Source organism: Apostichopus japonicus, chromosome 4 (genome assembly GCF_037975245.1).
Source record: "Apostichopus japonicus isolate 1M-3 chromosome 4, ASM3797524v1, whole genome shotgun sequence".
Taxonomy (NCBI): domain Eukaryota; kingdom Metazoa; phylum Echinodermata; class Holothuroidea; order Aspidochirotida; family Stichopodidae; genus Apostichopus; species Apostichopus japonicus.
This window is the reverse complement of record NC_092564.1, coordinates 10,083,086-10,099,241: the sequence shown is the minus strand read 5'-3', so window position 1 is coordinate 10,099,241 and position 16,156 is coordinate 10,083,086. Positions and strand designations below refer to the sequence as shown.

General features: G+C 37.8%; 1 protein-coding gene across 4 annotated transcripts; it reads left to right on the top strand.

Annotated features, from left to right (window-relative positions):
- Window positions 1-345: 345 nt before the first annotated feature.
- LOC139966408 (heterogeneous nuclear ribonucleoprotein A1-like 2) lies at window positions 346-14,933 on the top strand. 4 transcript variants are annotated; one of them, XR_011792570.1, is made up of 9 exons: window positions 346-537; window positions 2,094-2,363; window positions 2,648-2,864; window positions 3,805-3,876; window positions 4,319-4,396; window positions 4,991-5,068; window positions 5,747-5,986; window positions 13,754-13,823; window positions 14,588-14,657. XR_011792570.1 is itself a non-coding variant. In XM_071969366.1 (8 exons), exons 1-7 carry the CDS (start codon window positions 514-516, stop codon window positions 5,980-5,982), a joined length of 975 nt encoding a protein of 324 aa, XP_071825467.1. In that variant the 5' UTR covers window positions 346-513; the 3' UTR covers window positions 5,983-5,986; window positions 14,588-14,933. The 4 variants fall into 4 exon arrangements, 3 of the variants coding, with proteins under 3 accessions (XP_071825467.1, XP_071825466.1, XP_071825468.1); XM_071969366.1 differs by lacking the exon at window positions 13,754-13,823 and having other exon boundaries at window positions 14,588-14,933; XM_071969365.1 differs by lacking the exons at window positions 13,754-13,823; window positions 14,588-14,657 and adding an exon at window positions 6,355-8,421 and having other exon boundaries at window positions 347-537.
- Window positions 14,934-16,156: the final 1,223 nt, after the last annotated feature.

Below are 16,156 nucleotides of genomic sequence, written 5' to 3'. Positions count from 1 at the left end.
TCAGTGGCCTTCCAATCATAAGGTCCCCAGTTCGAGTCACTCCAAGATTCAATGTATGTCGTCAATTTACAGAGTTGTTGACAATTGACAATCCATAGTCATGGACGTTAAATATGAATCTTAGATACTGACGTCGGTCAGCTTGCGGCTTTGATAAGCCAATGAGGCTTCTTCGCGAGTTCATGCTTGCAGGGTGGAACTAAAACGTACATACTATGAGTATAGGACACCTCGTTTTTCTTTTCTATGTGTATGACGGCCACATGCTTCTAATATAAGTTGCCATTAACATCAACTGTCAGTTTTTGGCGTTCCATACTAAGGCACTTCCAAGGCCACGGTCTATTGCGTCTGATCAATGAAACGATCTTTGGTAGCGTGGTTCCAGTCGTCGTTAGTTTGTGACCATAGTCCGCGTGATTAAACAGCCACCCAGCCTGCTTATTTCCAGCATCTCAATCTGAACGAAAAGGGCTTTCTGAGAGACGTTTAACTCCTTTCGAAAAAACAATAATGGATCATAACGGCGATTCAGGCGTAAGAAATTAAATGCAGTTCTAATTTTTTTTTTATGTCAACCGCCATTATCAGACCGCATAGGGAAGGCCTCACGTTAGGCTATTGGCCTAGGCCTACGTCTTTGTTCATGAGTATGACTATGGCAGTAGTGTGCGCGATAGCGTACTAGCCTAGTTACTAATGCTGGGCATAGTGTTTAATACCACCATTAAAGGCTAGGCTACCAATAATACTACATGCTAAACGTAGTGTAAGGTAGCATAATCCATGAAATTTCCTCAGTTTTGAAATAATTGTATCTTGTGTTCCCGTTTAAATAAGATATAGGCCTTAGGCTAGCTAGTATAAATATTTGTAGACAAAAGGGAAAGGGCACATTGAAATTATTGAATAGGATGGAGAATTATAGAATTTGGCTCCAGCAGGATAGAGACTGTAGATTCTCAGGATAGATTAGGTTCGGAAGAGGATCGATGGATATTTAATATAAGTAGCGTTGGTAATTATTTAGCCTAACTCAGAGCTGCCAACCAGTACTATTTTATCGCATTTTGTAAAATTTTTAGAAGTTAATACGACAGTAAGATTTTTCCTCAATAAAATACAATTTTCCAAAAATCTGGATGTGTTTGTATTTTGGCCGTGGCTATTCTTACGACAATTCGTAACAATTATTTATAAACTATTCTTACGACAAAGGCGAATTCAAGCGCAGTAAAGTAAATAAAGCAACTGCCCATGTTGTAGGGGTAACCCTAACCCTAAACCCCAATCCTAACACTAACCCTAACCGGAAATTATTGTTACTCCTGGTCGTAAAAAATAGTTCTCCTGTCATAAATATAGCAACTGCGCATGCGTAGTCGGAATTTATTCTTACGAACAGTCGTAAGAATAGCCACTTTGTTGTATTTTAGTGTGTGTGTGCCATTTTCAATGGCAAATTGCCCATTCTCTCCTGTAAACAGGCATACCAGGATTTCTCTTCTACCTCCGAGATTTACACCTCTGAATTTCCAACAACAGCGTTACTGTATCATTCGATCCGTCGTTGGCATGTTTTTCATTTCCGATGCATATCCAACTTGCAGGGGGACAAAACTTATCCTAACACTCTGTAGCATATCTTAACTGGAGCCAATACGGCATTTTTTCTCTCTGGATTTTCATAACGTTCCCAACATTATTGCAACAATATTTTTCCCCATGATTTTCACATCTGGAAGCTCTATTGTGCAAGATTCTCGTACAAGCCCAGGGTAGATGAAAGTGGTATTCATAGCCATTGTCTATGGCTATTGCGTGTGGATTAAGCACACTCTCACATACATACCCATTGACGTTACAAAGTTTTAATTTTGTACAGGTGGTTGAAAATTGAGCAAAATCTGAAACCTAACTTCACAAATAAGCATGAATTTCCTAAAACTGATATATGATATCATATTCAAATCAAGAATTAGTCTTTCTCTACAGACTTTCACGAATAGTTACAGGAACAACCTTTGATTATGGAGAAATTAATCATCATTATCAAAGTTATATTTGTTTTCATTTTCAATTACTTCCTGCAGAACAATTTGGAATCTCTCCGAAAATTGTTCATTGGCGGATTGGATCGTAAATCATCAGAGGAGGATATCAAGGAAGTGTTATCAAGCTACGGTTCCATCGTTGATTGTGTCGTGATCAGGGACGCTGTTACAAAAAATTCTCGTGGATTTGGATTTGTCACTTTTGATGCAGTTGAAGCCACAGACAGCGTGCTGGAAACACGAAGGGAAAGTGGTGGCTTGTTGATTAAGGAAAAACAAGTTGAGATCAAGAGGGCCATTCCACGAGATGTAAGTATGCCTGTTTGAAAGATTTATCATGGTCCTATCTAGTTCTGTGAATCTTGACAAGTTTCCCCCTTTGACTGAGATCATAATGGTAACATAAGTTGAAGTGTACTTACTGCTTAGTTCGTAATTATTGAAGGAGAGATCTTATGGCCTATATTTTCAAATTTTTACAAGCGAATGTACTTCTATAAATCAGAGATTATTAAACAGTACATTAGGACCGATATGACAGTGCCCTCTGCAAAAATGTTGATGAGCCTCTTTCTTTCTCTCCAATATTTCAGGATCAGTCTGGAACTGGACATTTGAAGGTCAAGAAAATATTTGTTGGAGGTATTCCAAATATTAGTGAAGAAGAAGCAGAAGACCTCATTCGCCAGTGGTGTGCACCTATCGTTCCTACAAAGATTGATCTGCTGAAGAGAAAGGATGATCCCACAAAGTTGCGTGGGTTTGGCTTCTTGGACTTCGAACATGAAGATTTTGTGGACAAGTTAGTCAGTGAGTAAAACCTTTTGTGACCATTTCATATGAGAAAGCAGTTAGTCATTTGCATGTGCTTGTTACTATGAACCAACAACATTTGGTATTGATGGGTGAGATACTTTAAATATGACTTAGGTGTAGATAATACATTCAACAGTGAATTAACCAATGAAATAAAAGAATAACATTTCTCCAGTTGTGTTTGTCCTGCACTGTTGTTACCCAATTATGAAATTTTCCCGGTTGCTGGATTTTTTATTCCTGGGCAAAAAGAATCAATGGTGATGGCATGAGCATTTGGCACCTTGATGTGTAAGCATCGTAATTCAGGAAGTTTGTAGTGGATGAACTTCATACGTAGGTTATGATCCACTTAATTTGGAGTACAAGACGCCCCCTTTCACTTTCTCTGCAGGTCAAAGGTATTATGTGATCAACAGGTCAAACTGTGAAAACCTTGTAAAAATGATATCTCAATAAATACATCTTGTTCAAAGTTACTGTTGAATGTTCACATACAACTGTGGCAAGGAATTGGCTTGCAGATCTGTTCCATTCATTTAAAGCTGCGAACTGATGGTGTTTATCGACTTGGTTCTAACAATTCTTAAATCCCAGTTTTGTTACCAGATGACATTGGTTTTGCATTGTTCTTTTTCAACATGAAGGAGCTGAGGATGTTTCGTCCATGTTTTATTTCCTATTCACTGCCACGACAAAAAGCTCTTTTTTATGCCTTTAGAAATTATCTTTGTACATTTAAGCCACCAATCAGAACTGCAATTTGCTTGGTGTCATCAGTTTAGCTCACATAGGCTCTTAACACAGATTGCACAAATCTGTGGTTGGAAGCTTTTATTTGTCATCATCAATATACACACAGTACCTATTGGTGAAGTGACTTGTACAGTTTTAATGCTATCATCTCAAGTAAGTCTTTTAACTTGACTTTCAGTTATTCAAGGACTTACAATGAGTGGAAGGAATGTGGAAGTGAAGAAAGCAGCACCAAAGGAACAAATGGAAGGTAAGTTTTCTCTGCTTTATAATAAAGTGTTGACTTAAGGATAGGGACAGACTCTTGACCAATTGTCCAGCATGCAATGAAGATAGAATACTACATAGAACCCAAGTTACCAAATCTCATGATTCATCATATGTTTACAAACAAGCAGGTTACTGACATGGTGTACATCACTATAATTTAAGCCATGTCATCGTTGAAGACTCTGTTTCTGAAAGGGCTTCAAAAGTTCAAATTGTTGTCAGAAAACAGTATGGTCTCCATGAAGTGAAATTGCTAAGTACCTACGTGTTCTCCTACCCTTAAAGGTTGATGTGCTAGCCACCAAATTAATATGTGTAATAACTCTCATACACAGTGAATATTCTTTGCTATCCGTTGTGATATGCTGCTTGTGATATCCAGACTTGAGTTAAAAAATGTAAAACTCCTTACTGTATTTCAGGAGGTGGTGGACGAGGTGGTGGACGAGGTGGATTCGAAGGAAGAGGTGGTGGCCGAGGTGGCGGCCGAGGTGGCCGAGGTAGGCATTCATTACTCAGGTTTCAAAATAAGTAACAATCACTATATCACAGTCACCGTATTTTGAGTTGGGGAAAAGACGTCGTAATACCGGTTTTTCAGCTAACTTTGTGGAATATTTTTCTAGTCCATAGAAGGGTCACATTAGATGTGACCGGAATATCCCATCAAAGGATATTTCTGGTGACAATTAATGTGACACTGCTAGTTGAAAACCCCATCTCAATTTTTTTTTGCTCCTTAATTCAAGATATGGCTGATTGAATGTAACTTATTTTGGACACAAACCTTCAGCTACTCCCAAGAGGTCTGTTATGTCATCTGGGAAAATGCTCTTCAAAAGCTTTTAGGCTATTAAAACCTACTTGTTGATTGATACTTCAAAACCTGATACATTTGAATGTATTTTATGCTCTCAAACTTCTCTGTACATAAAATCTCTCTTTTTTGTAGAAATATTTGTTTCTCTGTTTATTAACGATTGACGAAACGAGAAACGGAAGAGGTTTTCAGCTGGATTGCCCAGATGACATCATCCATGAGAAAGTCTTGTGTTGCTATGTTGTTTTGTTTTCTTGTTTAACCATGATTTCAGGTGGCGGTTTCAATCAAGGAAACCGGTTTGACAACTACGGTGGAGGATCAGCTTGGGGTGGAGGTGGAGGAGGATTTGGTAAGTAATAATTCCCAAAGAGTCACCAGTGGTTACACCGTTGTGTACAGGAGTAAGTGAGGGATGCAGAAGAGGTTTGCACGAATGAGTATTATCTAACGTATTGCAGTAACATGTACCATCTCAAGATAGGTCCATTCAACAAGTTCTTTTTAATGAGTACACAAGAATGCATTGTTTTGGTGGGAGTCAAAGGTCACTTGGGGCTAATATAAAACTTGCATACAAAATAGCTAGGTTTCCATATCTAGCATAGCTATCTTTGCATCTAGCAGGGCTTGAGAGGGCCAAGACAACTTGTTAGCATGATTTCGTAATTGCCTTGGAATAGCAGGGCTCCACAGCAATTTTTCACCTTTTCCAAAAGGGCTCAAGGGCAATGTTCAGAGATTTGAAATGGCATGAAGGCATTATTCCCAAAGTGAGAATAAACCACTTACAGAAATGACTGGTACCCATCACATATTTGCATTGTATAATGTTAACAAAACTGTCAAAAAAGTGTTGACGTTTTCATTAAAAAATCAGTTGAGAAGTTTATTCTCTGATGTTGGAATGTTAGGATTAGCTGTGTCTTTGAATTCAAGTTCAGAAGAATCTTAGATGGTACTAGTGTTTAAGTCTCTCTTTTTCTCTTTAAAACTGAGTGGCATATTCTCTGATTGATTCTTCTTGCAGATAATTATCAAGATGATTCATACGGCGGTGGTTACGGAGGTGATAACTACAGGAAAGGGGGTAGCGGCTTTGGCGGAGGCAACTACGGCGGTGGCAGCAGCTATGGCAATAGTGGCAGCTATGGTGGTGGTGGCGGTGGTGCCTACGGAGGCGGTGATTATGGTGGAGACAGCTACGGTAGTTACGATCAGGGAGCCGGCAGAGGCACCAGGGGTGGCCGATACAGGCCATACTAAAGAGGTAAGTCAATAACAAAACAATAAACACTATCCTTTTAAGAGTTCATATTGCTTAAAGGAAAATCATGCCCACCAGAATTTTTATTTGCTGAGTAGTAGGTTGTTGTAATAGGCTGTCCGAATTCTTAATAATTCTGAAAGTGATTCCTTTTTTTTTGTAATTGAACTTTGTAAAAAAGTCTAGGTCTGCAAAAGTACTGAATATCAATATCAACTTTCAGTGACACTTGAATATGTCAAGTTAATTTTCTTTCCATTCTCAAAGAGGTATTTGTGGTTAAATGATATCTACAGTTTTCAATCACTCTTTGTTTGTATTTGTGTACTTATGATTAATCTGAACTGATTTCTTTCATTCATTTATCACAGATTGTTTCTTTGGGGTTGTGTAAATAGTCAACAGTGAAGGATTGCCCCCCATTACCATTTAAGATCATTCAGTTTGTACTAAATAAGAGCACCACTAGAACGTCGATAGCCATGGGATAAAGCCAGGAGGGTCAGCAGCCTTTGAAGATTGTTTGGGACAGGATAGAACAGTTTATCAGTAAAGATTCAGATGGCCAGCCAGGATATATAGTCAGGATCATCAGCTAACAAATATTTTAATGGGATATGGACAGAAGCTAAGAGAATAGAAATTATCTTGGAGACCGTCATAATTAGTAGAACAATCGCTCATATTTATTTGTCAGTAATTTGTTTGGACCAGGTTAAGCTATTGAAATTAGAACCCTGGTGCTCTAACATACAGCACTTGTTGTCCAGTTTCAAAACAGGTGTTCTGAACTTGATATAACTTGGTCCGTTCCATTTAGCTTGGAAGTTTGTTCAAGTTGACGGAAGCTTAACTTTCTTAGTCACTTATTATTGAATTGATTCGATTAACCTCAAATTTTTTGAAGTGTTTTTGCAAATACTTGTCTTTTCTAGGATTTTGTTTGATGTGATCTCTCAGCTGGGGATGAATTAATTTTGGATAGTTTTTTCAAACCCTTTGGATGATTTGCACCTCACATTATGTCCCTTACATCTCAATCTTAAAAAACGATGTTATGTTGAGTGTGGGGCTTTGCCTGATTGAGAAATTTTGATTTTTGGCCAAGTCTGTTCATGCATTCAATGTGTGATTGGAATCAACCAATAAAAGAGTGATACAAGCTTCACTACAATAATGTTTTAGAATCAATGAATAAAAAAGTGATTATCTTGTTTTTTTTTAAGACGCAAAGTTTGTACCAAGCAAATCATTCTTTTAAGGTTATTAAAGAGAAGAAAACACTTATCGCTGCTTGTACTAAAGGTGATCAGGCAATCTTAGATTTAAAATTTAAGGTTGCTTCATTACTGCCAATATCTTCTTGTAGTACATACAAAGATTTGCTGCTGTTACACTATCTTTATGAACTATTGTACATAGTAAGACTGACCGTTAAGACCCTTATGAGATATTAATACCTCTATTTAGTTTTTGACATTTATTAAAATGCCATGTTTGCTTAAAAAAAAAAATTAAAATCGGCTGTTAGGTCCCTCATGAAATGGTTTATACTGCCATTTGTGAATCTGTCAAAATCTCTGTGGTTATAACAAATAAAGGTTTCAGTTATTCATAATGCTATTGAGATGTCGAATATATTTTGAGGGATAACCTTCATAGCTTATTATCACTTAAGGAAATAGATCACACATCCTCCTGTGTTCAGAATCAGTGCATATTGAATTCACTAATGAATTCGAAAAGAAAAAAAACGTAGTTTAGTTTTTATGTTATTTGTTGACTCTTTGGTCCTCTGAAGTATTGACTTAACTATGGTCTGTATCCTTTTACAAGTATTGTTTAGCTGGTCAATTTATTCCACCATTCATAATGCATTTTAATGGATTGCTTGGCCAAAATATCCTGCTTTTGTGACATTTCAAATTTGTGTTCAACTGCTAAGGTTGAAGAAAGATTATGGAGAAATTGAGCTTAAAATCACTTTTGTAGATTGATACACCCATATTAAGGGAACAATTTTCCCATTTTTCTTTTTTAATTTTTTTTTTTTTTTGTATTGCACAGTCTGTATTTTCATCACATAGTTCATCACAAAAACCATTAAAGAATTAAGGTAAACGTTTTGTCCCATGTTTCATATCAAAGATTTGACCCTCTCAGGTTAAGATCTCCTTTTGCATATTTAATGACAGTCTTATGGAAGCTCTTATGATTTTAATCAATTAGTCAGCTAATTTTTTTGATGTTATGGTAACACATTTGTGTTACCGATTCTGTTTTCCTTGTTCTATCAAATTGGGTTATCATTAAAAATCGTCATTATTGTCTATTTTCTGACTTGTACATAATGATAAACCATAACCTATTGTCTGCAATTTTTTAATTGGGTTAAGATCTTGAGGTAGAAATAGATAGCTGTAAAAACTGTTGTCGTATTTATAATAGTCCGTTCTCCATTTCTTTTAGTCCCTTGTCACTTAGAATGAATGTATGGGATACATAACAAGTAAACTGACAGTTAACTGCCAGTATCGTCAGAACATATGACAACTGCAAGGCCTAACTTTTTGTTCCTTGCCAAAGCAAAAAGGAATCTATACGATGGTGATGGCTTGTGTGTGTGTGATGCTTTTGGCTTGGAAATGCTGTAACTCCCAATTGAATTTTCAAAGAAATCCATATATGGTATGTGGATCCACCTTAGTGAGAGCAAGAACATTTCTGTGAAGGTCAATAGAGGTCAAACCTGGTATGTACAATAAATCCAAAGTAATTGTTGGATGAACTTCATATTTGGTACCTGGATCCACCTTAGTGAGTAAAATACCTGGTTGTTTTCTGTGGTCAAAGGTCATTTAAAGTCAACAGAGGTCAAAGTGAAAACCTTGTAAACATCAAAAGTGAAGTTTGGAAGGAGTTCGCTAGTAAGTAAAAGAACCCTAGTGGGAAGAGGTCAACAGGTGTCAAAGTCTGAAACCATTTTTAACGTGATAACTAAAAAATTAAAAGCTACAATTAGTCTGCAAGTTCTCCAATGCTATAATTATCTTGTTTTGGTGAACATAGTTTAGTCAACTTCTGTTTAGTTTCGTATAGGGATTTAATAGATCTGAAGAAATCTTCAAAACTACATCCAAAAAGTAAAATCTACTTCAAAAAATTGGTGCTCTGGGTGGGTGTTGGGTGATTAAAACAGGTTATTGGTACATGTTATACCATGGGTAACTTCCCACAGTCTAGATGCTAAAAATATATATTTAAGCAGCAATGCAACACACAGACTCATTGTTGCAGGTTTCAATGATCATAACTTTTGAAGCACTTTGTTGCCCATACACAACCGATCTGATAAGGTCTTATACTTTAACTTTTCATTGATCTCAGAAATTTCTGTCATTATTGAACCAAAATGTGATGATTAAACATCATCATTTCCTATTGCAATGTTTGGAGAAAGCTATGATGTATTGTTGCAATAAATAATTCTCACCCAGAAGGAGACAGCAAAGATGTCTCTACCTCAATGGCTGTTAAAACAATGCAATGCCCTTAAAAATCATCTGTTTGCGACAGCAATAATTACCCCTTTAAATTAGTTCCCGTAAGTGCCCTCGTAATTATCTGGATGATCATCAGATTATAAAATTTTATCAAACTAAATCAGGGCCCAAAAATTGTTTAAAACTCCAGCAAAAATTGCTGTCCGTGCCTTGTGATGTCGAAAACTTCTTCCATTGCTGTGTGCCATTTCAATAATTATCTAAGGCAGGGAGCTGCTACTCTAGAGTAGCAGCTCCCTGTCTAAGGCAATTTCCGACCGTCCATTTAAAAAGCTTGCCCGCCCCTCTAGACCCTTAATTCAAGCTCTGGTGCTGTAATGACCCTAATCTTGATTGATCCAAACTATATAAATAATACATATGGTACATGGGCACTTTAGCAGACTAGACTTGCACATGGCAAAAATGTTAAATTTATAAGGAGAAAGTTTAAGGTGTGCAAATGAAACAAACAATTAGTTGGTGACAATTTCTTTCTTTTTATTACCTACTGCATGAAACATGTTTCACCTTAATAACAATAACAGACACACAGTGGTGTGTTGTAACCACATCCACCCCCCCCCCCAATATTCTGGATTGTATTGAGAGTATTTCAAGAAATTGCCTGAATCAGAATAATGGAGAATAGTGCACATGCACACCCCCCCCCCCCCCCGAAAGTTTTGCGCTTTCCTTCCAAATAAAAAAGTTGCCATTATCAACAAAACAGGCAAGAAGGCTTCCACTGCCCATAATTTATGTGTCTACCTCCAAAATTGGAAATAATATCCACAAAGCTTCAGGGTGTTTCACCCCATGGTTGGCCTTTCGACCCCCCCCCCCCCACAGATGTGGCTTAGTAATAGTGCAGAGATCCCAGCTTGCATTACCAGCATTCTGGGCCCCCTTCCCCCAATCCAAAAATTGTTTCTCACATTGCATTCCCTGTAAGTGAAACATGGTGTGACTTTTACTGTCAAGAAAGCCTTTTATTCTTTCCAAAGAAATGGCAGCTTGAATCCAACTAGGGCTACATTACAAGTGATGGGCAAGGAAACCCTGTCTGAAAGAGAAGGGAGAGGGAGCACTGTTTTTTTCTACTGCAAACAATTTCAAATGTATTTAAGCTAGATGGCCTGATTTTACAATCCTGGCAGGATCTTATTCGGAAGCAAAGACGGGACCCAAGTTATATGGACAAAAAAGTACCTTGTCTTTTTAAACTGGCTGATTGCTGGAATTCATACTTAATAGTATAATGAATGATTGCATCAATCCCCAAATTAAAAGTTGTTGGGTGTGGAATATTGTCATCCAATGTTATTTATAGGATTTAATGAAAAGCAGCACTAATGATCCTAGACATTCCCTTGTAGATGTTGCTGAAAGGGAGTAATAATACTACTGGATCATTCTAAAGTGATCCAATAGACATGTAATGATTTTACCTATTCATAAGCAAATCAGTCCAAGAATTAGATGCATTCCTGTGACTTCACCTTACCACAGCAATCAAAGAAAGAAAGAAATTGATGGATGCACTGGTCAAAATTCTCAAAGACTTAACGATGCTTTATCATAGTAAGGTCATGTGAAGTGTAACAGAAAACCACCCTCACATACACAATGACCCAGTCGTGAACTGGGAAGCTACCTGAAAGCAAGCATACATTGTGAAAACAACAAATAAACAAAACAATATTTCAATTGGATTAAAACTTTGTTAGATAGAGGTTACTCCAGCTTTTTGATTGTTAAATGACATTGACATTCAATATATGTTAAATATACTGTACCAAACTGTTTAGCAAAAGCAAAATGCCATACATCAGCATATCTCTCAGAATCTTTACCGTTCAACATCCCCATCTGCAATATCTTCAGTTTTCTTGGTTCAGAGATTGAAGGTATGGATTGATATCCAAAGTTTAATCTTGTTGGCTAGTTAAGTTGTAGAGATAATGTTTTAAACGGTTACCTGTCTTTGCATGCATCCAAGATACAAAATGTCTAGTCTAGTCAAGCTTACAGTTCCATTTTGGCTTCCTTTAGAGTCAGGTTGTTTGTATTATTTTCTATGTGGTTTGTTTGCAGTGGCTCTTGAATTTCTCATATCAAAAAAAAAAATGGTGATAAAATATGTCTGAAGTATTATCCGAGCCCTGAGGGTTAGTACTTTTGTAAACCTTTAGCATTTTTTATCATGCTAAAACTGTGTGGTCAATATACTATTGAGCTTGAAGCAACTCATCAGTGAACACATTTCAAAATGTTGATCTACTAATGTACGTATATTGACTTCCAAGATTGCAATATATTCTAACTTGGGCCACATTGGAAACAAACTTTGGGCATTCCTGCTGTGGTGGTGTTGGAGAATTTATTGTCATTTGAAACTTTTTAGAGACCTTAATCTGTTCCAATTGTAACAGCGAGTAATACTAAACACAGCTTGAGCAAGTACCAATTTGCTAGACTTCCTTCAATATCCTTAGATAGAGTACTATAGTAGACTACCATATGGCCTTCAATCTCCTCTGGCATATTTGTGGGTCGCTTAATCATCGTATAAATCAGTGACTGATTATTATTTCAAGCAGTGCTTTCCATTTTGCTCCTTCTTTCGCTTCACTTGGCAGTTTCAAAAAGAATATGTGGGTGGCTCTTTGAAAACATGTTGGCATGTCTCTTTGTGCTACATTTAACTGAATAAAGAACTTTTCTAGCCCCTACTGATTTAAGGTCAACATTGCAGTCTGCAATATCATATTCACCACGGTGTTATTGTGCCAGGGTATTGGACCTTAATAAAAAAAAAATCATTCAGGGGTTAATATAAAAAATGGGCTTAGCTAGACTTTTGTTAGTGGAGCACAATGCTCTTCTAGGTGGGCAGGCAGAAACTATTTTCGAGAAAACAAAATTGCGTCTTTTTTTATGCGGGAGGGTAGCAGCAGGCAGACAAATATTTTTGGGCTCAGCACAGGTCTATGCCACTGGCATAATAGGAAATGATGTATGGCATTTGCAAATGAAAATCTTCAGAAAAAGAATATTCAGGAACTGAAATAACTTAGCAGAGCCATAGCCCCATTTAAGTTATGATGCTGGAGAAATCAGAACTGATAATTATACTGAAATAATTGAACACAGTGGAGTTCAAAAAGAGGGAAGGGGATCAAGAGGGGGACCAAGCTGGGTCATTTTTTTTTTTTTTTTTTGTGCATTCAGCCAGGTAAGAATTTGACTAAGTAAGTTCTAAAATCAAAACAAACCCCTCCCCCCCCCCCCCCGCCCTTTTCATGTTCCACAAAGTACTTATCAGCAAAACCATGGGTTTAGGCCTAATTTATCATCTAGAAGCTTCATTAGAAGCCACAGAATGCACAATTTGACATGTTACTTCTGTTCCAGGGAGACCCCTAACCTTGTACAAAGAAGACAACTTCAATGACACCATTGCAGCACCTTGATTCGCCTCTGGCTCTCGAATTAAGGTTCAGGCCTCTACCTTAGTCAGTCAAGGGGAAGTTTGATTTTTTATCATCATTATTGATTAGCAAAATCTTCCTTTTACAGCTTCTTATACAACCTACACTATAGTCTAGAAATGCCTCCGAATTCACATTTGACATGTAAAATGTTATAGGGAAGTACCTTCAGGCCCCTCTATACAGGAGTCTGCTTCATTGACCCCAGTGCAGCTCCCCTCCCTTATCAAATCCTTCATTCAACCCTTACCTAAATCAGTCAGGGGAAACTTTGAATTTGATTCCCTTTGAAATCCTAAGCGTGCCACTGCCCAGACAGAAAATTATTTTGGTGAAAAAGCACTACCCATTTTTTCTTGAAATAGTACCTTTCTTATGAGATAGATCTGATTATACAGAGATGCAAAATGTTATCTTCATTTTAGCTATTCTGCCTAAATTTTCCTCTCAAAATAATACCGAAATTTTAATTTTAAATTTAATTTTTTTTTTTTTTTGAATTTAAATGATACCGAAATTTAGTCCGCACTGTTCATTTTAGTATATCTGAAGTCTTTTCTTCAATGTACAGTACGTAGTATCAGAACATGAATTGGTGGGGAACTTCACCATTGCACCTGTTTCTGTAAGTCAATCCAAAAGTTCAAGAAGGTAGGATTTTTGAAAGTTAATTGGAGTCTTATTTACCCTGACAGCTCCATCCTTGTTAGTTTCAGCCAAACTGTTCGTTTCAGGTTTCAAGTTATACTGTGGTTGAAAATCCTTCCCGAGGGTGGTTGAGAAGACCGCAGGACTCTATGGAAGGTTTGTAGTTCCAGTTTTGTCAAGTGGTCTCTAAAGGATAAGCTAGAATATAAAGGACAGATTCCTTATATATGTATGTAGAGAGGTACAGTAGTTGTATAAATGTATTATTTTGCATAAAACACATTTGTATGTATTTGTACATGTGTTTCTATACACGTAATTGTATAAATGTTGACAATTTACTTTTTGGTTGTCAAAGATCATACACATCGTTTGAATTTTTGGGCATTTGGTGGTATAGTAAAGCTTAATCCATCAACTCTCAGTGGGGAAGGATCTTTTTCTTCGGGTTAAGGAGTTTAAATTGTCTCATTCATTTTACGTTTAGGTCTGGGTTTTTTTGTTGTTGTTATTTTGACCAACAGTTCCCAACAACTAATATAATCAACGATATATGATTTTTTTTTCAAATTACATCAACATGCCCAGCAACTAAATCATTTTGTTCACTGTGAGATATCTGCTCTTGCCTATGTTTTTTCCCCAGCTTCTTGGAATTCGTTGCTTCTTTTTTTATACTTGCTACCATCATCCATGCATCCCCAAAACCATCTTTTCAATCCATAAATTCTCTCAACAGAGATGGCTCCACCGTGCTAGATTTTAACAGGCGCTCCTTCTGTCCATCAGAAGGGTTTACAGTGAAGGTATACAGTGAAGGTTTTCAAGGTTTACAGGCCTTCACACGACAACTGTTACAAAATTTGTAGCTATATGATATTTGAATGTAACACTACATCTTTTCTCGTCTACATAATTAGGGAATTCAAGATGGATGTTTCACTGGACCAAGGAACTAACGCAACATTAACCTCTGGATTGCATCACATACTTGGACTTTGTACTGGAAGAGTGCCGAATTACTGCCAACTAGATTCCTCACACACAAATGGAAGTTAGCTTATACACTGCAAGAAGGAATGAGAACTTAACCAAACCTAGTCGACTTGTGGCCACGAATTGCATCAGACCAGAGAATTGAACATGCAAACATGCAGCAATCGTATTACAACCATGTAATCTTAAATTTCCTGAATGCGATTCTTTTGAAGAAATGTATGTTTCAATACAAAAGGAGAGAAAAGTTAATACAATGTTGTTACTGTTTGTTTTTCTTCTATGTTTCTAATTTTGCCTTTGCTTTTATGCATAGAGTCAATCTGTACTACACCACAGGCGCGGCGGAACGGAAAAATTATTGGGGGGGGGGCTAATGTGTGGAGACTATCTAAGCGGAGCGCCACCATCGGTTGGCGCGAAGCGTACAAGAAAATTTGGGGTTTTTTCAAACCCCCAGATGGCCGGAAACGGCACTTCCCGAGTGTTTTATGCTGCGAATACCTAGCCCTAAAATATGGGTCTCAAGCCTGCAATTTCTCAGATTGCACGTAAAAGTCTGTAAAAACATTGTAATTTGTATATTCGATGGTGTTTTAAGAGAGTAGCTATTACTCGTAGTGTTCTCGCAAAGACGTTTTTGAGTGTAGTAAGGGCAGTGGCGGAGCTAGGGGTATTGGTCAGGGGGGGCAAGAATGGTCTGTAGGGGCGCTTTCGACACTATCTAAGCGGAGCGCCACCACAGGTTGGCGCGGAGCGTACGGGAAAAAATTGAGTAAAGTTACTCCCTAGATTGCAGGAAATGACCCTTTTCGGGCCTTGCTAATTTGCAGATAAACGGAGAATAAATAGGTGTCGTCGCCATTTTGTCGGAAAATTACACCAACAGAATATGACAAATGTCAATAGGTATATGAGAGCGCAATAAAATAGTCAATAATCGCGAATCAGTTAAAAGTAGTGTAAAGCTGAAAAAGGGCGCCAGCAGTCCATTTGAGTCCGTCAGGAGGGGGGGGGGATCCGCCCCCTGACTGTATATATGGACGCTCCGCCACTAAGTAAGGGGATGTTGGAGAACTGGCTGAAATGAGGCAAGTCATTGGCCTAAGACGAAGTTGTGTTACGCTTACCGGTACTCACACTAACTGCTTCCACTTTTCACGGGGCGTGAAGACGCGGTTGGGGTGACAATGTGGTCTATAGCCAGGGGACAGTCCGAGGGACCAGGGTCCCCCAGCAATTACTAAAATTATTACACCTATATAGTATACGTGTGCATCGGACAGATCGACAAGTATGCATTGAAAAATGGGCAGATGCACGTTTCGGAGCCTTGGTAAATATTGGGGGGGCTTATCATGCATTTGCCCCCTCAACTTTTTCATTGGGGGGCTGAGCCCCCCCAAGCCCCCCCCCCCCGGTTCCGCCGCCACTGCTACACCACAATACGAACCTGATATATGTAAGCTTTTAAATCTGTAAAATATCTTGTA

Coding starts and splice junctions, on each gene's coding strand:
- LOC139966408 (XM_071969366.1), top strand. CDS start 514: ATGGATCATAACGGCGATTCAGGC. Junction 2,364..2,647: donor AGAGGGCCATTCCACGAGAT/GTAAGTATGCCT, acceptor CCAATATTTCAG/GATCAGTCTGGAACTGGACA. Junction 4,397..4,990: donor TGGCGGCCGAGGTGGCCGAG/GTAGGCATTCAT, acceptor CCATGATTTCAG/GTGGCGGTTTCAATCAAGGA.